Source organism: Heterocephalus glaber, unplaced genomic scaffold (genome assembly GCF_053883595.1).
Source record: "Heterocephalus glaber isolate CG9 unplaced genomic scaffold, H.glaber_assembly_v1.0 deba00000674, whole genome shotgun sequence".
Lineage (NCBI taxonomy): Eukaryota > Metazoa > Chordata > Mammalia > Rodentia > Bathyergidae > Heterocephalus > Heterocephalus glaber.
The window spans coordinates 64,399-88,388 of NW_028258154.1; the positions used below are offsets into that span (position 1 = coordinate 64,399).

At 52.4% G+C, this 23,990-nt stretch overlaps 2 protein-coding genes across 2 annotated transcripts in view; one reads left to right on the forward strand and one right to left on the reverse strand.

The window, feature by feature from the left end:
* Window positions 1–3,987, forward strand: part of LOC147829317 (adhesion G protein-coupled receptor V1-like) — a 66,501-nt gene extending 62,514 nt beyond the window's left edge. The window contains exon 17 of the mRNA XM_087206391.1: window positions 310–3,987. The gene's annotated coding sequence lies outside the window, so the exon portion shown is untranslated. The remainder of the gene's footprint in view (window positions 1–309) is intronic.
* On the reverse strand, window positions 425–23,547 carry LOC147829319 (anthrax toxin receptor 1-like). The gene is made up of 15 exons (XM_087206416.1): window positions 23,452–23,547; window positions 17,670–17,738; window positions 16,165–16,236; window positions 14,762–14,843; window positions 14,633–14,666; window positions 13,669–13,748; window positions 13,530–13,598; window positions 13,155–13,235; window positions 13,002–13,059; window positions 6,907–7,005; window positions 5,437–5,506; window positions 4,834–4,915; window positions 3,788–4,045; window positions 2,721–2,909; window positions 425–756 (listed from the first exon to the last, which is right to left on the reverse strand). Exons 3-15 carry the CDS (start codon window positions 16,221–16,223, stop codon window positions 601–603), a joined length of 1,317 nt encoding a protein of 438 aa, XP_087062542.1. The 5' UTR covers window positions 16,224–16,236; window positions 17,670–17,738; window positions 23,452–23,547; the 3' UTR covers window positions 425–600.
* Between the last annotated feature and the right edge of the window lie 443 nt (window positions 23,548–23,990).

The window sequence follows — 23,990 nt, forward strand, 5'->3', positions numbered from 1 at the left end:
CTACTAAACAGTAACAAGTTCAAAGTTACTGATCTAGTGAAATGCAAAAAACCACCTCTACACATCTACTTAGGGCCATTCCACCAAAATATTTCTTTTGCCAACAGGGGGAAAATAGGGTCATCACTATCCACCCATTCAGTCTATAAAGATCACAAACCATACTGGGCATATTCAACCTATTTGTGCCTAGAAAAAGTCAAGTGAAAAGCATAAATTCAGCTGCTTCATTCATTGTTGAATAATTATGGATTGTTTGTTCAGTGAGCTCTTAACATTACATCCATGTTTCCCGTCCCTTGGTGACAGATGAAGACAAAGTGGTAGCAGTGGGGTCACGCATACCTGGCATCCAAAGGATAACAGTGCATATTTGGGCACCACTCAGACGGGGGAGCATCTCCCCAGTGACAAACCCTCACTGTGCAGCAACAAATTACAACTCTAGTTTATTAGAATCCAAGACTCCATGGCATGTCCAATTCAGCAAGAAGACCTCTCATCTGGGTAAGCGGGGCCTGAGAGGTGGTCTATGGAGGTGGGAGTGACAGTGCAGGCCTACAGGCTGTCCGGGAAGGGGGAGGCAGCAGGGGGAGTATTCTAGAAGGGGGTCTCGCACTCTGGGCTGCGGGGTGGATGGCACCGGGAGCAGTACTCCACGGAGAGGCTGTCCTGGCTGGGCTGAAGACCGATCAGGGGAGCCAAGGGGCCCTGGGCACAGAGCGCCTCCAGGAGGTTGAAGTTGGTACAGCTGCCCTGGTGGGAAGAGCAGAGAGAGGGGAGATGGCTGAGTGCCCCTGGAACTGGGCCAGAGGATGCAAGCACCTGGCTGGAGGGTGGGCCTGGATGAGGCACCTTCCCTGGTGCTGCCCTCCAGCCTCCACTGCCTCCAGGCTCAGTCCAGGCATCTGACAGCAGGCAGGCTGGGGGCTGAGCAGTGGATCTGAAAGGGGTGCCAGTCTGCATCCTTGGAGGGGAGGTGGGAGCCAGGCCTGGGCTTTGTGACCAGGGACAGGTCACAACCTCTGCAGGTTTCTGTCTCTGGTGTGAACTGGGAAAGTGCACACAACTTTCCCACAGTTGCTGGGATGATTCATTGGGGACACCAGAACACCCGGGCATAGATTTGAGCCACAGGAAGCTTTGGCGACCCCCAGCCCTGAGCATCACACCTCCACAGAGGACGCTCATAACCATGTGGATTTCCCCGTGTCCCAGGAAAGGACTGAAATGGATCTTTACAACCTGGTGTGTCCCCCAACCAGTGTGTCCCCCCAGCACTTGCCCCAACGCAACCCTGAGCCACAGTCCCAGAGGACAGGGGTCAGGGAAGAGCAGTGCCCACTGTGTCCACCAGGAGGGTAACTGTGTTCTCCTTATCTGGTCACTGGGCTGAGACCTTATCAGTGGCACCTGGTGGCAGCTGGGGTGACCGAAGTTACACAAGGTCATGGTGCCCTAAAAAGCAGATTGGGAGTTATGGCTTGTGTCTAGGTGTCCCCCCAAAGCCTCACGTGGTCCTAGAGGAGGGTCTCTTTCAGAGGTAGCTGGATCTAGAGTGTGTGATACTGGGATTAAGGGCGTGTGATTACTAAGTCAGTCCACTGATTGGTTTGACATAGTTCTGGGTGTGAGCGCTGCCTGCCCCAAGGCTGTGTAGCCTGGGTGGACTATAAGGGACAGAAAGAGGGTCCTTCCTTGTCTCTTGCTGCTTGCTGTTTCTGCTGACGTCTGCCCACCATGAACTGTGTCTTGTCTGTGATTCCTCTTGGCCATGCCACCCTGCCTTGGAGCCAGCTGACCATGGACTGAAACTTCTACAAAGTGTGAGCTAAATAAACCTTTCCTCCTTTAACTTCGGGTGTGGGATGTTTTGCCTCAGCAACAAGAAAAGTAACTAAGACACAGGGGCAAAAAGGAAGGGCAGGGCCAGGACTCGGCCTCCAGTAGCGTCAGGACCAGAGCTCCTGACAGCTCTGTCCCCAGGGCCATGCTGAGGCCCTATTCTGGATGCCCTGGGGAGGCTGGCACTCTTGGGTGTCTGGGAGGTCAGAATGTTTGGGCCACAAGTTAGCTAACAGCAGGTGTTGGAGGTCAGAGGTTGGAGGCATGTGAGCAGGACATAGAGGGTGTCAAGGGGAACGGGTGTGGGCATGTGGCTGGGCAAGAGTCCCAGGATAGGGTAGGGTAGCACGTGGGCACAGAGAGGGTAAGGAGGCCCATGTTGAGCTCAAGGGTGTGTGCTTGAAACCAAGGCAGAGGAGCGGAAGGCAGAGATGGGACAGGAGTAGCCTGGCCCAGGGTGGGGGCACACTGGCTCCATGACCAAGTGCTGGCCTCTGGGTCCTGTGGGTGGGCAAGGATGGCCCCACAGTTAGAACTGGCCACTGGTCATGGTGTCCTCCCTCTTTACAGGGCAGTTAGTGGCTTCTCAGTGTCTCTAGCAAGGGCTGGCTTCTTAGCAGTGCTATGGGGAGACAGAGGCAAGAAGCTCCCAGGTGGAAGCCACAGATCCTGGGGCTGGGCTAGGCTGGGGTGGGGTGAGAGGGCGAGCTCCTCTGGGTGCTGCCCTGCCTGGCCAAGGTGGGGGGGGGAGGTCTTGAGCTGTCCTCTGGTACCACAGGATCCCTGCAAAGTCCACGCAGCCATGTCCCCTCAGAGGGCTCCAGAGCTCCTCTTCCCCAGAGCCCCAGCTGGGGTCGTGGTCCCCAGCCCCTCACCTCCGGGCCCGTGTTCTCACACACGCCACGGCATGCACAGCAGCACACGGCAATGGTGAGGCACGCGGTGTCAGGTGGCGGGTCTGGCGCTGGGGCCAGAGGTGGAGGAGAAGCCAGAGGAGGAGGACGAGGACGAGGACGAGGACGAGGACGAGGACGAGGACGAGCAGGTTTCTTAGCTCTCTGCTTCTACAAGAGAAATTCACCTGTTCACATCCCTATCTGCAGCCCTTGGGGAGTGGCTATCCGCATGTAGGGTCAGCTAAGGATTTGGGATGATATAAATGACAGTGAGCATCACTCACTGGGGAGGGCCCTGTGTGGAGTGACAGCCAAACTCCTTTGTTCCAAAGTCTGCCTCTGCCCCACCTGCCCACAGCCCCATGGTGGAACCTTGGTCTCCTGAGGTCACCCTGGCTGGCAGAAGCCTGGCAGGGGGCTGTGCAAGGATCAGGGCACTGGCAGGTGACTGTCCCCTCCCCCTGGGCCTGGCTTTGCAGTTGCCACCTCCCCAGACCACGGTGCAGCAAGCACAGGTCCCAGGCAGCACCCTGTCTCCTGACACCCCTAGCCAGGTCCCCTGGCCCAGCCACTTAACACTTCTGGTCCCATTCAGCTGAGCCCCAGACTGCCCCTGCCCCATCCCTGTGCTCCTTTGGGGACAGCCTCCCAGCTCAGCCCCCAGATGCCCTCCATCCTCAGCCCTGTACCCCCAAGGCTGTGCCCAGCCCAGCCCAGCCCTGGCCCCGGAGGACATAGAGATGAAGACAAATCCAAAGGAGCCCAGCGCAGCCAGGGTGGACACAGGGCCTGCTCTCCTTTCCCAAAGCCCTGAGCACTGGATCCCAAGGAGAACATAAAGCGACACAAGCAGACATTCTTGGGAGGTAGTCTTCCCTGTTCCAGGATCCTGGGGCACCCTCACCCATGGGATTCTGGCTGGGTTGGGGTCTGGGTTTCTCATGGCACATGCTAGGCTCTGCTGGCTCAGGGCAGATGGGAAATGGCCCACAGGCTGGAGCAGGGGGCTGTCCCATGTCCTGGTCCCTGGCTGCAGAGGGACTCACCTTCCCGCAGCACAACCACCAGACCCACCAGAGCACCATGGGGATCAGCAGCAGCCCCAGCACTGCTGTGAGCAGCAGAAGCGCTTTGCTTGGCATTGTTTTTGGTGGTTTCGTGAGCTGGGGTGGGCTGGTCTGGGAGACAGCGATGTCTGGGGGTCGAGGAGTGACTGGGGCTGGAGTCGTTGTTTTTGTGGTCGATACCGATGGTGATGGTGGACGCAGCCTGGGGCGCCTAGTGGTGGTTGTGGGGGGCCGATTCTGCAGGAGGAGATTGTCATGTGACCATGGCCAGCACACAGACAGCATGAATTGCAGGTGGCAGGAGAGCAACTGGAGCATCTGCTCATGGCTACCCTCTACTCATCTTTGCTGACACAGCTCGGACAGATTTCAGCGTCCCCAGAGTGGTGAGGGGCCGGCCCTGGTCCCCAGGCTGCAGGACGCACTTCTGCTCTGCTCAGGGCTTTGCACTCAGCCCGGACAAGGAGGCCTAGGAGACCCTGCGTGACCCCAGCCTCCCTGCTCACCTCGGGGCCAGTACAGCTCGTCCTGAGGACACACAGAGCTACAGGTGCCATGTTGGGGAGGCCGGGCTGCTGGGGACTCAGGGGAAGACAGGAGACCCCAGGCCTCACCGCCCATATCCTGGCTCTGTATCCTGGGCTCACCTCACCCTCTCTGAGCCTCAGTGGGCCCCTGTGCAGAGGGGTGGGAGCCCCTCCTGCCTGGGGAATTGGCTTAGAAGGCTTAGGGTGTTCCCTCCTGCCTGCGAGAAAAGGGACAGGGCTGGCCCTGATTGTCACTCACAATGAGGGCCCACGGGCTGTCTGCCCAGCCTTCCCGAGTCACACGCTGGCTCAGAGGAGGCCGCTGGGGTTACTGGTGGTTCTGTGTGCTGTGAACCCTACCCTGTCCATGCAATCAGTTCTCACTGTCTGCACAGCTGCCCTCTGGCCTACATGGGACCCCCTGCCTCTGCCTCCCCAGGTGTATGTGCACCCAGGGCAGTGCTCGGCACAGCCCAGGACACAGCCTCCAATACTCACACAGTTGGCGGTGGCCTTCACCCTGATGCTGCGGGCAAGGAAGTCCCTCCCACTGTTCAGGCTGACTTCCACTGTGATGTTCCTAATGCACAGGAGGGACAGACAAGGGACCCAACCTATGGGGACCAGGACCTCATAGCTCTGCTCAGGACAATGACTCTGAAAGTCACACATTCAGGGTGACCAGAGGGAAGTCACGTGGGTCATGAGAGCTGGTTCCCCAAGTCACTGTGAGGTCAGCCTCAGCAAGGGCTGCAGCTCAGGCAGTGAGTGGCCCTCACGGCAGATGGTGCCATCCTGGCCGTGGCTGAGGGACCAGGGAGGTCTGAACAGCATCACCGTCACACTTCTATCACGCGCTGTGTGGTCCTGGCCGGGAAAGGTGACCCGGAGGAAAGGCAGCCATGTCTGGCCCAGCCTCTCCTGCACCTGCCCTCTGCAGTGCCTGGGCTTCTGTGCTTCCCTGGGCACCTTGAAGGTCACCCACAAGGGCAGGTGGGGAGGGCGCCTCAGTGCAGAGCAGGCCGACCTCAGGACAGGAGACAGTGGCAAACAGAGGCCACACTGTCCTTGCCCCTAGGACCCAGAACCATGGTGACTTACTGTCCAGGTTTCACTGCCTGTGGTTTGGGACAAATTATGGTTGTCATGTTCATCCTGATTGGATGTTCATCTAAAAGAAAAGGACACAAGCGGACATCACTACACAAGTCACCTACCCTGCTACCACTGTCTTCTGGAAAGGGAAAGCAGAGGTGCTGGCTTAGACTGATAGAAGGGGACAGGTATTTGATGGTTCTGATACATTCTTGTGCTGTGAGCCACGTCCACTAACATCACTTCTTCCTGAGCATCTGATGTTTGAGCTCAGAGTAACCAGACAAGCAGCAGCCAGGGAATGTTGGGAGTAAAGTGTGTTCTAAGCTGTGGGGCTGTCACATGCCAAGGCCCTGAGGCAGGAAATTCAGAGATCACTAAGGAGGGAAGGACAGGAGCCCAGAGGTGGACACTGAGCAGAGAACAGGGTTTTGCTCCTGGTGCAGTGGATCTTTGTGGGTGCGCAGATCCTGGGCACCGTGTGGACAGCAGTCATGTGGGACTAGCTGGGGGACTGGGTGTGGGGTGGGCTGAAATGACCAAGGGTGACCCTGGGATTTGACCATAGGGACCAGGTGGGATCATTACTGAGCTGGGGCAGCCCGCGGAGGAAATGGGGATGTTTGGTGATTTCTGTTTCTCCCCTTCTCTTCCTTCCTTCCGTCTTCTCCTCATCTATCTTTCTCTGTTTCTGTAAGAGCTTGGAAACTCAGAAGAGTTCCTTAACATGCAGCAATAGAACCTTCCCTATACCTCCTGAGCCCTGGTCCAGGTGAATGCCGAGCATTTTATGCCTTCTCTGCTGCTGATCATGAGAATGGCTGGAGGACACTTGGCCAGGGAAAGGGTTTGCTTCTGGGGGTGGGATACTTGGTTTTCATTGTGGAAAGCTATCCCTACCTTGCTGCCACTGACCCAGGGTAGAGAGGTATTGCAGGGCAGGTTACCTGGCCCACGGAGACCTGGTCCCCCAGTCAGGGGAAGCAGAGAGCCCAGCACAACCTGGCTGAAGGGAGAATAGTTTTCCAGCCATGAACGGACTGCACTGAATACTTTGGTTGTCATAGTAAAGAACCTCACCTAAAGTTACACAAACCTGACACTGTAAGCACTCTAAGTTCTGTTGCCTGTCCTGCCATCAGGGTCTGGTGCAAGTCTTAGGCTCTCAGAAAAGGGTGGGGATAGGATGGGACAGATGCTGCTGTGAGACAGCACCCACCACACAAACCTGCTGAGGGGAGGCCTGCTCTGGCCTGCTTGTGGAGAGATGGACACTTCCTACCTCCCTGCTTTCCAGATGAACAGAGAGGTGGCTGCACCCCAGCCAGGCCCCTCTTCACCTGTCAACATTCAGTGCCCGGAACCCCGTGACAGTCTCCAAGAAGGTCAGCAAAGGGCCAGGGACTCAGGTGACAGACAGGAGGGGGTACAACTGTGTAGGATGGTAGTGGCTCAGAAAACAAAGGGGCTCCTTACCGAAGGCAACATTGTTACTGAACTTGAATCTGCAAATGACCTGGTCTCTGTTCCTTGCATTATGGAAGCCGTAGCCTTTCAGAATCACCTGCTTGGCTGCTGTAAGGGCACATTCAAAGGCATGAGTGAGGGACCTGTACTCTGTGGCCTCTCTCAGACCACTGTTCACTGTGATCACCTGTAGGACAAATCCAAAGGGGCCCCAAGAGGCAGCAGCTGCATCTGACTATCTGTGTCCCCCAGGCCAAATTCACATCTGCTGTCACCAAGGGTCCATGTGGATGCAGCAGAACCAGCCTTACACACATGGGAGTCCTCCTCCCACCATCCCCGACTACAGCAGCATGACAGACACCCAACTGCCAGGGGCCATCTCAGCTGAGGCCTCCCATCCTGAATTCCCATGGTCCCCACTGGAGACCCCAGGAGCAGGGCCAGGATGGGGGCACCAGAGGCCCCTGTCCTACCAGGAGGGGGACTAATGGGGGTTGACACCTCCTTCCAAACCCAGCCTCTCCCTGAACCACAAGGAACACAGCCCATCTCCCTGTGGACCCAAAAGTCCCTCACTCCACCAGCGTGGGCCTCCATGCCCCTCAGGCCAAGCCACAAGGGACGAGAGAGGGCAGCTGGGCAGCTCTGCAGCACCCAGGCTGGTTTCCTGTGGGTCTTCCAGTTGCACTTCCCAGCTCCTTGGCCTGACAGCAGCTCCTGGCCCAGGCCTGTATCCTTCCTGTCACCATGGCCCTGGTGTGGCCCCAGGTCACCCAGCCCAGGACCCTGGGCTGCAACAGCCCTGTCCCCCAGTCCCTGCACATGGACTGGCTCTCCATGCCGGCCTGAGTACCCAACCCATTCTGTGTCACCTGGGGCCCAGGCTCCTGCGTCAGCTTCCCCCTGAGTCACTATGTGTATGGCAGCTCTGCTCAGGACACCCAGGAGTGTAACAGGTCAGCAGTGGAGCTGGTGTCTGGAGGCACCTGTCACCTCAGCTCCTGTCCTCACCTGGGGTTTCTCTGGCTGCCCAGACGTCAGGGCCTGTGTGTCAGGGCAGCTGATCTGCTGAGGTGCTTCACACCAGAAGCAGGAGAGACCCTGGGGTGAGGTCCCTGACCCACCTCCACCCAGCACTGCAGCCCCCACCCTGCCCAGCATCAGAGGGGCTCGGGTGCAGAGCAGAGGTCCAGGGTGGAGAGGTCAGGTCCAGCCATCCTCAGCTCCTATCCACGTCCTGATGCTATGCCATCATTGTCCGTCTGTCCCCCAATGTCCCCACAGTGCTATTTCTATCCATCGAAGACCACACTGCAGCCCAGGTGGTTGGCACCTCATCCCTCTCCTGGGCCGTGGGTGGCAGAGCTCAAAGTGGGCACAGTTCTGTCTTCCCACAGCCTGCAGTCATGGCGCCTCCCACAAGGGACACAGAAGCCAGGACCCAGCAGCTGTAGCAGCCAAGGTGTCACTTGTGGGAGGAAGAGCCTGACCCTCCCTGTCCCCTCCACCTGGGTGTCAGAAGCCAGCCACATGGGGATGATGGCTGCATACATAGTGCCCATGACAAAGACAGGTGGCCACCCTCTGGACCACTTAGGAGCATCCTCAGTGCACCAAGGCAGGGACCTGGGATGGACTGGGGGCATCCTTATCACTTCCAGCCTTGGGATAAGTGCTGTCATTTCCACAGAGGGGTGGGGTGGAACAAATGGCTGCTCCTGTGGTGCCGGGTCAGGCATGGAGGTTTACTTTCTGTCTTGTACAATACCGGTGCTGAATTTGTGCAACACTTTTGTTTTATTCAGCGATGTGATTGCCTTGTTTCCCCCATGATTTGTATTTAGAATTCCTTTGATATTTCAAATTCCACATCAGCACGGCCTTTCTGGGGTGAGCTCTAAATTCCTCTTAACATTTTGAGGATCACTTATCTGTACAAATGAAATCTGAAATGCTCCAAAATCCGTAACTTTTTAAGCTTAAATATGAGAGCAAATGTGGAAAATCCCACAATTTACTTTTTGGGACAAATCATGATTAAAATACAAATGCACTAACATATATAGAATCACCTTCAGGCTACATATGCACAGTGTGCATGAAACATAACTGAGCGTACATGAAGCATAACTGATGAGACTTGTATCTCATCTCCAGGATATCCTAGTGTGTCTAGACAAAATTCCAAATCCTCAAAAAATCCAAAGCCAAAAACATCTATACAGATCCAAAGAGAAGTTTCAGACTATGGTCACCTGGTTCCAAGGCAGAAAGGTCATGGCAGAGGGTATGGTGAAGGAAAGCTGCTATAGTCATGGCAAAGGGAAAGCAGAACAAGTGTGAAAGAGCCAGGGAAGAAGGGATAGGGATCAGATATAGTTCCCAAGGTCATGCCCCCATGTCCAACTTACTCCAAGCAGGAGTAATATCATCTAGCGATACCATCTACTGATAGCCCTCTCAGCTATGAATTCACTGGTGTGCTAAGCCACTGTGACATTGGCACCTTCACAATCCAAGACCTCTCACGAGTTTCTTGATCCAGTCTGGTTGACAATCAAGATTAACTTGCACAAGTACCCACCTTGTCAAGTTGATGCCTAAGTACACCTTCTTAAAACCTAATTTCTACACAATACGATAACCAGGCCATAATTCTGCCTGACATGACGCAACAATGCTGCATACAAATAAAACTACTAACTACTCAATACTAAAAATTTTTAGTTGCATACAAGTGAAAGTACACTAATTCCTCCCCCAAAGACTCAAAAGTTTCAGCATTACTCAAAAGTCTAAAGACTCCCCTGAGGCTCAGCAGAAATATTCTTAGCTAGCTGTGAACCCCTGTAAGAATCAAAAACAAGTCACATAATCCCAAGGTACAGTGATGCAAGGCAAACAATGGAAAGAATGGGGGGATAGAAACCAATTGGACCACAGTAAGAAAAATCCACAGCAATGCAAATTAAGTGCTATATCTCCATGTCTGACATCGAGGTATGTGGTGGCATGATATGAACTTCAAAAGGCAGTGATAGCCCCATCCCAATAGCCTTACTGGTTGCAGTACACATGGTCTCTCTCTTGTGCTGGCTTTGTGGGCATTCCATGCTCCTGGCATTTCCAACTTCCTGGGATCTCCACTGCAGCTTTGATTTCACTCTTTCAGGTTCGTGCACTACACTCTCAGGGTCTACAGCCAGAAACTAGAGCCTTGTGACATATTACCAGCTCTCCAAGACCTTCTTTGAAATCTGAGTGGAAACCTCTATGATCCCATGACTCTTGAATTTTGCATGCCTGCAAAACCAGCATCACATGGATGGTGCTAAAATCTTCTGCTAACTTGAGTTGTGTCCACCTGGACCATGGCTGCAGTGGTGTCTGCATGTCTGAGTGGCTGAGAATGATGAAATGAGTGCTGAAGAACAAATTCCACTGGGACCCTTCTCAAACAGGTGTTCCTGGAGCTCTCTCCTCAAATGAAATATTTACACTGTGATACTTTGTAAGGGTTGGCATCTTGATGATTTCTGAGATATCTTCAAGGCACCTTCCTTTTAAGATGTTTCAATAAAAACTATTTGGTTTCTTTGTAATGGTGCTAATCTCTTCAGCAATCATCCCTCCTTTGGCTCCCACTTTACACATTATTCTTTTCTGGCCAAATGAAAGTTTTAGAAATCTTTCTTCTCTGCTTTTTCCTCCTGATCCTCACCGTAAGTCTTGCTAAAATTTTCCAGTAGTACCCATGCTACAGCCTGAACTTTGGGCCGCTTTTAAATTTCCTCCATCGAGTCAATTAGATCATTGCCTTTAAAGTTGGCATCACAAAGTTTTAGTGCACAGACATAATATAGGCATATTTTTTGCCAGTTGTAAAATGAACATTTCCAGAGCAATTCCCATTCCCATCTAAAACCTCATGAGCAGTCTTTACTATCTCTTCCTGTCACCATTCTAATCTAATAAGTTTCTACCAGAATCACTCATCCATCAACCTCTGCTTACAGCATTGTAGGGCTTATGTAGCCCACATCACTAAAATTTTCAAAACTCCCTCTGCAAACCAATTTTAAAGGCTTCTGAACTATTTGGATCAGGTTCAGTCACAGCAATAATTCATTTCTGGTACCAATTTCCTGTATTAGTCAGCTTACTGTCACTGGGACAAAATATCTCACATCACAACTCAAACAAGGAAAGGTTTCTTTTGGTTTATGGTTTCAGAGGGTTCAGGTTCGCTGCTGCTGTTTCCAAAGCAGAGACATCATAGAGGAAGGGTGTAGTGGAAGAAAGCTCAACTCATGGCAGCCAGGAAACAGAGCAGATTGGAAAGGCCACAGAGGAAGGAGCTGGAGACCAGTTAATAGTGCCCAAGGTCATGCCCCATAACCCACTTCTTTAAACTATTCCCACTTCCTCTAAACCTGCTTGTCTATGAGCTCATTAGTGGGTTAACCTGTTGGTGAGGTTGTGCTCTCACCATCCAATTACCTCTCCAGGAGTCTCTTCATTCAGTCAAGATTAAGTGAAACACCTTCTAAAACTAAGCATTAAGGAAAGGAATACTCAACATGTTTTGACCTATTTATCTGTTGTTGAATTCTGGGGTTTTCTTCAGAATTTTTAAATACTATGTATTTTTAATAATTTTACATGAAATTTTTTTGTTATGAGATAGAATAAGTAATTTCACAGATACTCACAGTCACTCTTGACTTTCATCCCCATTGAATATACATTATATATGTATACACAATGCAGAGTCATGTGGACTATACCCACCCCCACACTCCACCAAAAACATCTTATATATTCCAAATACACACACCACAAATCACAGAGCACACCCTGCTTTGCCTACTCCACATGACACTGTCCCCTCATGGCAAATGTAAACACATCACACACCACATTTCTCAAAGATACACATAGCCTGTACCACAGACATATATACCCACTCCTTATACATGTCATACTGAAAAACACACTATATATCCTGTCTTAGTTAGGTTCTTGTTGCTGGAACAAAATATCTGGCATCTGTAACTTATGGGAGGAAAGGTTTATGTTAGCTCACAGTTTGTAGAGGTTTCAGTCCATAGTTAGCTGGCTACAAGGCAGGGTGGCACGGAAGAGGGGCATGGCAGAGGAGAAAGAACTCATGGCATGGCAAGCAGGAAGCAGCAGCACTTCCTTCTTTCCCTTTTTATTTCATCCAAGTTGCAAGACTATTGGTTGGTGCCACCCACATCCAGGGAGGGGCTTCCTTCTTCAATAAATCCATCATCCATACCTAGAACTATGCTAAAACAATTGGTGGACTAATCCAGTACCACATACCCATGATCCAGTCACTCCTCAAAGCCCCACTTATGAGTGCATGAAGCTTTGGGGGACCATCTAGATACCAGCTTAACGTATTTCCACAAATCCACATACCACACATATCATACAACAACATCACAACACACCCTGCCCCACAATCATCAAAGACACACTACAAACACACACACCACAAACTTACCAAACATACACAAATTGTACCCCGAACACACACCATATAAACACACAAAAACACCCCTCATAAACCAACACAACACATAATGTACACACTTTCCAAACACACAATGGACACATACACACCGCACCACCAATACATATATCATATATAACATCCATCTACCATACTCCTAATATACACCACATACACTCACAAATATACAAAGCATATACCCTACCACACACAACATGTATCTTTTACATGTACTACACATAGTTCATCCACCAAGAACAACAAACAACACATGTCAAAATGAAAACACCATCACACTCATCAGAAACATACCATAAAACACATACACATAACATAAAACACACATATAAATCAAATATCACACATACATCATGCATACCCATACATCAATCAAGGACACACGGAACATAGCCACACAGCACCAACATACCCCAGTACTCACACCATATATTACACATCACATATACCACACATCCCACAGACCACACACACCACACATTACTTGTGCACACAACTCCCTGCACCGCCCTGCCCATAGCTGTCACCCCTCAGCTCTCACCTGTGCACAGAGGGGAAGGCTCCACTGATCTGAGTTCAAGACAGGCCCTTGTTCCAATCTGAGATGGAGAGCAGGAGAAGGGACAGGAATGTGAGCCTCAGGCCCTGAAGAGATGCCGCTGTCCCCCTGCTCGCACCCTGCCCACTCACGCACGTAGTTAACTCTTCCATGCAGGTTCCTGGGTACCCCATGTATGCCAAACACGTGTTCTGGGCTGTCTGCAATTGCTGTCAACTATAAGAGAGAGGAACTGGCTTGGCCCCCAAGGCAGGGACTCCTCGATGCACCAGGGCCCCAGAGCCAGGGCACAGTGTCATGCCCTTGGGCCGTGGGGGCGCCTGCACGCACCCCAGGCTCAGGACATAGGAAGCTCTGCACCACTCAGTGTGGTGCGGTGTACTGAAACCCATTTTTGTCCTTCTGCCTGGCACACCTGCTGCCCGCATTTCCTGGTGCCCTGAGGAGCTGTCTTGGAGATCTGTCACCAGCGGGACTGCAGAGGGCCCCCAGTCACCCGATCCAAAATACCTGTTCTACGTTGTATTCGCTGACACCAATGCAGTAAATGTACGCTCCCATGGTCCGAGCCTTGTGAGCCTGAGGGAAAGAACTGGGTGAGCTTTTGGCACAGAATGGAACAGAGAACGCTGAGGACAAGCCCACTCACCTCCACCACAGATTTGTTAAGTACATCTGGCTTCAGTTGTCCAGTAAGTAGAGCGATGATCATGCTAGACACCCTGTTGCCTGTCAAGAAACAAGAGGGGTGGTGAGTAAGGTCCAAGAGTGACCAGCAGGGGACCCAGGACCACCGTAGACTGCTAGGCCTCAGCACTGCCCACGGAAGGCAGGTGGGTGCTCCTCACACCTTAACCCTTACCCCAGCACCCACCACCCAGAGACCCCAGAATGAGAAGGGGCTCTTGCCCAGGGCCATCTCCCTACCAGATAGCCTGAACCCTTACTGGTCCCAGAAGGCACACCCTCTGCCCTGAGGACAGCCCAGCCATGTGTCCACCAGCCCCAGCCCATCTCTGGGCACAGGAAGCAGCAGCCTGTCCTGCAGAGCAGCCCAGGAAGGGGTGGTGCCAGTGCCTGCTTTGGCTACAACCTGCAGGTTTCTGCTTGGGACAGCGGCCCAGCTGCTCAGCACTCTCATGCGGGGTCCTGGACAGGGGACCCCATTCTTCCCCAGCACAGTCCCCACTGGGCCCCACCACTCTGGCCCAGAGCTGCCAGCCATTTTCGTGGTAGGAGATGCAGGTCCAGGAGCAAGTGGGCCATGGAAGACAGGAACGGAGAAGGGGAGGAAGGTCTGGCCCTGGGGAGAGAGTGGGCTCCTTATGGTGGTTCTCAGGCAGCTTGGGATCTCGGCCTTCTCCTTCTGCACACAGGGCCCAGTGAAAGTCCAGGAGCTCAGAGTGACCAAGTGCCCTGTGTGGACCCATGGGACCTCCTGTCCTGTGAGAGCCATGCTGGGGCAGGTGCTCTGCCCACTGAAAAGTACTGGGATGGGAAGGGGAGCAATGGGCTCCCAGAGCCAGGCTGGGGAACCATGGGGTCTGCACATAGAGCTCCCTGGAGGGCGGCCAGCTCGGTGCAGCCACCTGAGGAGGAAGGCAGGGGCTCACCTCTGGAATTGGCTCTTGCAATCTGATCATTCGCCTGCAAGGAAAGAGAAACACCATAGAGAGAGCAGTAGACTGGGATAGTGCTCTAAGGTGAGGGCCAGCATGGACTCCAGGAAGTGGGCTCCCCACCTGTCTGAGTGCCTTCTGCAGGTAGATTTCCCCACCAGTGGGAATGGTCTCCAACTGGACAAGATGATGGAAGATTGTCGTTCTGAAAAATTCATGGCAAAAAGATGGAGGTGAGGAAAGTGGACAGAAAGAAATAGCCCTCAAGCCATCCTATGGCTGGGTGAACTGTGGAAATGCCATGGACGGGAAACATGAGCAACTCTCCCAACCCAGTTGTGTGCTGGATCATTGCCAGGTTTGTGTCCTTTTCTGTCCCTGACCTCTGAGCCCTCTGGGTGGTGGGGAGGCTGAAAGCAGGTCCCTCAGGAACCTGACTTTCTCTGAGCTCATCCTGTCTCAAGCACCCCACCCTCAGGGACCCCTCCCCAGGGGTGCTTCAGCAAGGGTGGAGTGGGACCCAGGGACATGCAGTTTGAGTCTGAGGTTTCAGGGAGACCCCCATGCCTGATGCTGAGTGGAAGCCAAGGACACCCTGCTGAGGCTCTGTCCTCCAGCAATGAAGGCTGGTTCACAGGTCCCAAGCTCAGCCTGTCCTGTGCTGTCTCCACTGCACAGACCCTGACCTGCCCCTCCCTTAGCCACCAAAGGAAGGAGCCAGGCTGCTTCGTGAGCAGCGGGGCTGAGAACCTCAGTGTTCCTGACCCTAAAGGCTTGAGGTGGGGACGTGGCCGCAGGCTGCTGAGGCGGCCGAGCCCTGTCCTCAGGCTGCCAGGACAGAGCTGTCAGGGGCTGTTAGAGACAGGATTGATCGGGGCAGGCAGCACCAGCTCTGGTGGCAGCACTGGGACAGAAAAGGAAGACTGTGTTCAGGCTGATTGGCTGTGACAGGGCTGAGCCCGCACAGCAAGGCCACCTAGAGTGAAGACGCTGAGGGCGGCTTCCTCCTGGGGCAGAGACCTGCTGTGGGCCAAGCTCTGAGGGCCTTGGATGCATCTCTGCCTGGGCCCTGCCTAGGAGGAGACACAGCCAGCCCTGCCCAGGGGAGGCCCAGCCAGGTCCTGCCCAGCCCAGCCCCCGCCCTCTCCTCTCTGGCTGCTGGCTTGTCCCACTCGCTCCCCTCTCTGTCCCTTGCCTTATCCCAGGCTCTTGGCAGCAGTTCCCCTGCCCCCAGACAGCACTCCTCCTCTCCTCCGTTCTTCACTCTGTCAGGTCCCTCACTGCATTAAGGGGCTAGGTCCCTCACCGCCTAGCCCATCAGCAGCTCCCAAGAACCCCTCTGGTGTTCAGCCTGTGTGTACATGTAGGCCACCTTCCCCACAGCCCTCCCTGTGGCACCCTTAGGAGCCCAGGACACAGGGCCCCCTGGGGCTGCCTGTCTGGGACCCACCAGAGGACCTTGCTGCCCAGCACAAACCTCCAGCTCTTCCCCTGGGGCCCACCTCCCGGGTCCCACCAACACCTACCTATTTGAGGTGAGCATCATTTCAATTCTTGACCTTGTGTTAATCACAATGAAGGACATGCGCAGGTTGGGGCTGGGGAGAAGCATGGCTGTGAGAAGCCAGGGAACTTGACGCCAGGACACATCCCCAGGGGAAGCACGGACCCTGCTGCTCACAGCTCTGTGCCCAGGGTCATTTCAGATACGGGCAAAGAGCCTCAGTAGGCAATGCTGCAGTCCCCTGTGGGGACCCAGGGACCCAGGGAGAGTCAGGGTGACCTCATGACCAAGCCTCTGGGCCAGCACCCCAACACACACTTATACTCACTCAATCACACACTGATCTACACATTCTAAAACACAATAATGCAAATTCACACACACTCAACACTCACACACAGATACAGTACACACATATTTACAACACTCAAAGTCATACTTTCACGCTACCACTCACACTCACATGCACATAGACTGATACATTCACAGCACACATACAGTCACACATACCGTCATACATGTACATAGTCACACATATCGTCATGCACACATACAGTTGTACATAGGCACACTCATATCAAGGCTATAACCACATACACACACACACACACACACACACACACTAAAGGAGACAGAGCCTCCTCATTCCTCATGGGGCCTCCCTCCCACCTGGCCTGTCTTCTACAGTCACCTTCTTTCTATCCTAACCCCATCCCTCTTTCCCTCCATTTCCTCCTCCCTCCTTCCAGCTCAGGAAATCCCACTCCCTCACAATGCCTCCCCTTCCTGCCACTGACCAACTGCCCTTGGCCCAGGACCTCTGACCCTCGGCAAAGTGGCTGCAGCCTTCTTGGCTGAGCTGACCACTGCTCCTGCTCTTCTTCCTGGCTCTGTTCACCTACAGTTGCCAGGTTTTTTCCTGGAGCACTATATCACTCCCCTGCCTGTGAATCTTCCATGGCTCCTTGTGACACAGAGGAAGAATTCAAGGCCCTCCTTGGCCTGGAACAATAAATCCTTGTGACATTGGCCCCAAGCAACTTGTGAGGATTTGTCTCCAACCCTCCCCTGAGTTACCCACACTCCTCAGCCTAAACAGACCACCCACTAGAGGGCACCCTGAGGGTTACTGTGACCCTGACTTTTCTCCAGCCTTCAAGGTCAAGTTCACTTCCCACTCCTCTGGGAAGCTGCCCAGGACCACTTCCCTCTAGGAATCCTTGTTTTCCCCTCTAACCTTCCTGGCACACTCTCTGTCCCTTTCCTTTGGCCCTGAGCACCCTGTGTCCAGGTGTCAGCTACTGAGTTGCTCTCCTGACTTCCTTCCCAACCTGGGGGTCTGGAGGGCAGACGGTGTCCCTGCAGGTGCCCAGGTTCCCAGGCAGGGCAGGCACACAGCTGAGACCCAGAGGACCAGTGCACCCTGTCCCCTTTCCTTCCTGGTCATGCTGGGCTCTGTGCCCCCACCCAAGGGACCCCACCAAGTCTAATGGATGTTCAAGCAGCCTGCATCACAGAGAAGCATACTTTACATATTTCTCCGCCAAATCTTCCAAACATGAGGACAAGGTAGCCCAGGTCAACGTGGGTTGGGATCTGCAATGAAGATACAGGAGTTAAGGGATGAGGTGCCCTTTCAAGGAACACCTGGCCTCTGTCTTTGCCCCTTCTCTTCAGGATCCTTAACACTGGCTCCCACCCCAATGCCTCTGACCACAGTAGGGGATCCTGGAGGTGACTGTCATCAGGGCCACCAGTGGGAAGAGGCTGGCCAACCAGGCCATCTGCTGGGATTGAGGGGCCTCCCAGCACAAGGGACTCTTGGTGGCCGACCAGTGCAGCTGGTCACACTAGGTGATGGCTGTGACACCAACTGGAAGAAGGGGACATGCTGGAAGAAGTCTCTGGTCACCTCTGACTTGTGGGTTCTCTGCCATCACTTGCCCATGATGTGACCTTCCCAGGTCCCTGTGGGTAGTGACCTTGGCACCATGGCCATTGGAAGCCTTTTAGAGCCATCACCAGGTCCAGAGGTGACCAGATGTGGCCTGTGGCTTCCCTGCTGGACTCCTGGGTTCCAGATGTCAGACCTGCCCTTGGAACGGGAACCTTTTGTAGACTGTATCTGCCTTGCATACCTCCTCCTCACACCCCAGATTCCTCTTCCTTTCCACATTCCCCAGCAGCATGGAGGCTGGGGGACATGTTCCCATGGGAACCTGGGCCTCAGCATGGGGGACCAGCACCCCAGACTGTGCGACATTGGTTTTGTCACCAGCCTGTAGTCCAGCCCCTGCAGGCCCAAGAGGCCTTTTCTAGCAGACACTGCCAGGGAAAGGGAACAGGCTGGCCACTGCTGCCCTGGTGCCCACACTGTGGACCAGCAGGGATGGCTGCAGGCTCTTCCCATCCCCACTCCAGCATCCTGCTCCATTGTGTCCCACTCTGTCCCCAGATGGAGAGTGAGGAGCAGGAGGAGCCTGGGGCCTCGTGACTCCTGTCCAGTGGGAACCAGTCACATCTGCCCTATGTCCCTGGCAAAGGTCTCTGGGTCCCCACAGCTCTGCCGGTGAAGCATCAGGGGGCAGAAGAGAACTGCGCCTGGTGCGGAGGGACCTGTGATACTCAGGGCTCCATGGTGAGTGGGTGAGAGGCACCCACCAGGAGGCCACCTTCTCCCCTCCAGAGATGATCATGCCCACAAGTGGGACCCCCGAAGGTCACACAAATGTGTGCTGACTGTCACACTCCAAGAGCCACCTCCTCCTGTTCCATCTACTCTGCTAGGCTGGGTCTAAATCAGTGTAGACACCAGGAGGAAATGAAGAACTAAATCATCCTAACAATCTCCTGGTAACAGACAGGGAGCACATGTGTCCCAGGCACGTAGAGGTCATTTTCCCTCCAGATCCACCCTGTGATGTCTGCTTATTCCCAGTTCATGATTGAGGAAAATGAGCTCTTTTCAGGCTATTTGTCACAATGTCCATACCCGGGATAAATCTATAGCCAGGTCTTTCTTCATACCCCATGCACTGTCCACTGTATTTGGCATATGTGAGTGACACTGCTGTCTGACAGTTGCTGTGTAAGCAAACACCAGACCCTAAGACTTTTCCAGGATGCAGGCTTTGCCCTCAGCAACTCCAAGATTAAGAAGCAAGTCCCCTCATTTCCCTAATCCTCACACTCTTTGCTTTCCCTCTCATCACTCTTCACCTGCTTATGGCACCTGCTCCTGGGGAGTCCTAGGAGTGAGGATTTTGAAAGAGGGCTTGGATTGTAGGACACAGGAGAAAGCAAGTGCTCGTGGGCAGAGGAAAGGACACAGGCACAGTCAGGTGCCCAGGAAGTAGGTGCCTTGGGGAGGGCCCACCTCCTCATAGGCTTCCACTTCTGATAAAATCTGATTGAAACATCATTGTGACAGCACCAGGTTGAGAAGATGAAAGGATGTGAGATCAAATCGTATAGGGGAGTAGAAGCTGAGAAAATTTCACCATAAAAAGAAGTTGATGAACAATGGGTAAATCTCAAAGCAGCAGAAGACAGTTGTTACAAACACGTTATCACGAACATCTGTACATTGTCAAAGAAAACTAGAGATTTGCATGGAGCTATGTTTGGCTATTGGGTTCAGACACAGAGAGTGGTTGGGAAGGAGCTCTCAGTTTTTTGTGAGTTTCTTTCTACTATTTGGCATTTAAATTTTTCTTCAAACCATTCCTTGACAAATGGGAAAAATGGAATTCTAGGTAAAAGTTAGTATCATGGAGGGATGTTAGAATAAACAGCCAAGTATGCTTTGGGCCCTTGTTCTCCTACAGAAACTTACAAAATAAGTGAAATGCTTGTGTGCTCATCTTGCAGGAGCTCTGCAAAATGCCCATCAGTGCTTTATGGAAATGGAGCAAACATGCCACTGTTAAAAAAGCCCCCTTCTAAAGGGTGGAAAAGTGTGAGGTGTTCTGTGGAACCCTTCCCTTACCCGCTTCCCAGCATGGTCCAGGCCAAGTGGTTCTCCACAACCACAGGGGGACACACATGCTTTACTTGTGAGCTTTCGTTTTCACCTGCCTAGGGGACATCTGAAGGATTTGCTGCTGATTCTGTTTCACAGAAGTCAGAACATGAGTGAGGAAACTGGACAATTCCATAGACACCTGGAGTAGCCTATTTTCTGTGGGGACCTACACTAGGTCATCAAAGGCAAGGGGAGGGAGACTGGGAGTTAGGATGCTCACAGCCAGCAATGTGTCCAGAGTTTTGAGGTTCACACTTGTACAGGAGCAAGGATTGTGTTTAGAGAAATCCAAACATAGGCTTTTGACTCAGGTTGATCTTTAGATGCAGAACAACCTCAGCTAAGTTACAAAGCTGTACCTCAGCACAAACCAACTGTAAAGACAGGCTGGTGGATGTTTTCTCTGCCTAATTTTTATGGTGTTTGTACTTTTGTTTGAGCTTCCAGAATTCAGCGAAATCTGTCACGATATTACCTGAATATGAGCTGAAGGGCCACCAACTCAGTAATCAGATATAGCTAGGAAGTCTTTGCAAAAATAGTTTGGAAAAGTCTCAAAATACATGAATGAATACAGACATCTACCCGCCCCCCCGCCAAAGCATGCTGGGATTTGATTTCTAAAGTTACAATATAATAATGTTCAAACACCTAATTGTCAAAAAAAGAATAAATAAAAACTCCACAAGGCATACAAGGTAATAGGAATGCACACCTCACTCAAAGGAACTATATTAATCAACAAAAACCACTCCAAAGGATGTCAAATCTTTAGATTTACTACATATTGATTCAAAACAACTGTCTTAATTATGCTTAAAGACTGAAGGAAAACAAAGACAAAAAAATTAAAGGAAGTCAGGATAACAACAAAGAGTGAGAACATTAAGAAGGAACCAAACAGAAATGCTGGTGATGAAGTGCCTCATAGATGGATGATATAATTTTTTTCAGTATAAATATTCATTTATTTTGTGGAGCTGTTCAGCTCTAAATCTGAACAGTTGAACAGCAAAAGAAAGAATAAGCCAATTGAATTATAGTACAGTATAATTTAAAGCACGTATTTCAAGGAAATGAAAATGAAAGAGAGAAGAGTCATGCGGAAGACGCCGAATCAGCCCGCTGCAGACAGGCAGGTCTGCGCACACCCTACCGAGGTCCTGAGTCACGCGGAAGACACCGGATCACCCCACTGCAGACAGGCAGCCACCTGATTCCACATTACCAAGGCGCAGAGGACACCAGACCACCAGACCAAGGTACTGAGTCCCACTGTTCCCGGCCCAGAGGTAGGGGCTTCTGAGCCGTTGTCCCAAAGGGGAAGGAAGTGGGAGGGCTAAGGGAAAGGATAGAAGGGAATGGGATTAATATGAGAAAATGGAAAAATAGGAACAAAATCTTTGTAAATAGGGAGGGCTGGAGGGGTTGAAGGGAGGGCTGGGCAAAGGTGAAAAACAAGAACCAAGAGAGACTATGTAAAGGTGCAAATTTCCAATGATGAATGTCATTATATTGTATACCTAAAATGTACCAATTATTAGAATGAATAATCGATAATGTAAAATAGGAAGAAAAGGTCCAAAGGGGTAGGGGTAGTGGGAGGCACAGGGGAAAGGAAAGAAGGGAAAGGAAAAACTGATGAGAAATGGAAAAAATGAAAATAAAGTCTTTGTAAATAGGGAAGGGTGGAGGGCGTGAAGGGAGGGCTAGGAATGGGGAAAAAATAAGAACCAAGATGCATTATATAAAGGTACAATTCCCAATGAGAAATGTAATTGTGTTGGATACCTACAATGTACCAATAAAAGAATTTAATACAAAAAAAAAAAAGAAAGAGAGAAGAAAAGTGATGGATATTTAAGGGATCTGTGGGGTACCACCAGGCAGACCACTATAGACAATGTAAGAGTCTCAGAAATAGAGAGAAAGGAGTAGAGACATTTCTTGAAGAAATACTGGCCAAACACATCCCAAATTTCACGACTGATACTCATCTGCAAATCCAATCCATCCACGTAGGATAAAGCGAAGAAGCCTACACCAAGACACGTCATAATGAAATAGTTGAAAGGTAGAGACAAGGAGGAAGTCTGCAAACCAAGAGAGTAGACCTGGTGGATGTGAGCCGTCCTCATGGAAACCTTGGTGCCCAGGACACAGTACCATTGCCTTCCATATCTCCAGCTTTTCCATCTACCCATTCACCTAAAGATGGACTGAAAATATTTTTAAAATTGCATGGGCCCTGTACATGTATAGACATTTTTCTTATCGTCATTCCCTAAATACAGTGAACAACTATTTCCACAGACCCTTGTGGACAGCAGAGGATAGGGGAGGGGATGCAGGAAAGATCCGAACTGCAGCCTCTCAATCCAGCCCTTTCTTTGCTTTTCAGGAGACAGTCAGAGGCAGATTTGCCCGCTTCCCATCTAAACTCTGCTGACACCCCTTCAGGGCAGAGGCACGCAGGCTTCTCTGTTTCCAGAGTACAGCGACCCTGGTTTGTGTGTTCCAGCAGCTACCACAGTCCTGATGCCCGGGGAGGGCTGCAGCCCCTGTCCCCTGCAGCAAGGTGACACTGCCCAGAGCTGGGGTCAGGAGGATGGACATCAGCTCCTCTGCTCCCCCCTCACTCTCCCTCCTTCCTCTGCCAGCTCCAGCCTGTGGGTGCCACCTCTGCTGTGCACACACCTGTCCCAGGCTCCCTCCTGCCTTCCCCAGGCCGCCTAGGACCCTTCCTCTTTGTACTGCCACCCAGTCTCATCCTTCCCCTTCCAACTGATCCTCCCCAAGGCTGCCAGTCTTTTAGGAATCACAGATGTGACCCATCCCTCCTCTGACAGAAGCCTTTGTCTCAGGGACCCCTATTTGGCTTCCCCCTCTTGCCCGACCCTCTCCTCATACTCTGGTCCTGCTTGGACTCCCAGGTTGGAATCATAGGGCATTGCACCGATGGCTCCCGTAATGGCTCTCAGAGATCACCTGGACAGAATTCTGGCACACAAGGGACTCACTTATTTTCTTTAACTCACTCCAAAGAGAAGCTGACCAATAAAGGCTTGGATGTTCAGCTGGATGCAAAAGACTACCACCTTGCTGGGTCCTTAGTCCCCCTCCAGGAATCAGGAAGCCACAGAGGCTGGATTCTCCTCTCTTACAGCACACTGGCCCTGCTTCTCTTCTGGCAAAGGCTCATAACCCCTCATACCACATCCTCCTACAGTGACCTAGGGGACAGACAGCTGGGCCCACCCAGGCCGAGGTAAGAAGAGCACTCACGAGTCAAGGAGGTAGTAGACATCAAAAGCGCCATCACAGTACTGCAGAACGTCCTCATCTTGGTTCCCACTCTGCCTGGCCTGTGGGTGTCCGTAGCTGAGAAATGGATAGAGTTCGGGTAATAGGAGTGGGAAGCTCTCCAGCCTGAGCCAGGGTCCTGGAAGCTCTGGGCTCTGGAAAGCCACACACATAGCAGCAGGAGGAGCAGAGGAAGAGCACAGAGCAGGGCACACAGGGGCTGTGCCTCCCCATTTTGCTGCCGGTCTCTGTGACCTCCTTGCTCATGGGACCCTGTCCAGAGCCCAGGGAGGCCGAACACCAGCCACCTCGGGCCTCCTGTGTGGCCACCTCCTCTGTGCCCAGGGACCAAGGCCCCTGGAGCCCTGTCACCAATGCGCAGTGGGCCCACACCAGTTCCCTCTGAGAGCACAGTGACTGGGGACACTGCTTCCCTCGGTGTCCAGCCACGGACTGTCCCCAAGGCCCTCCCCCCACCCCAGGGCAGAATACCCTGTGGTTATGATGGACGGAATGGTTGG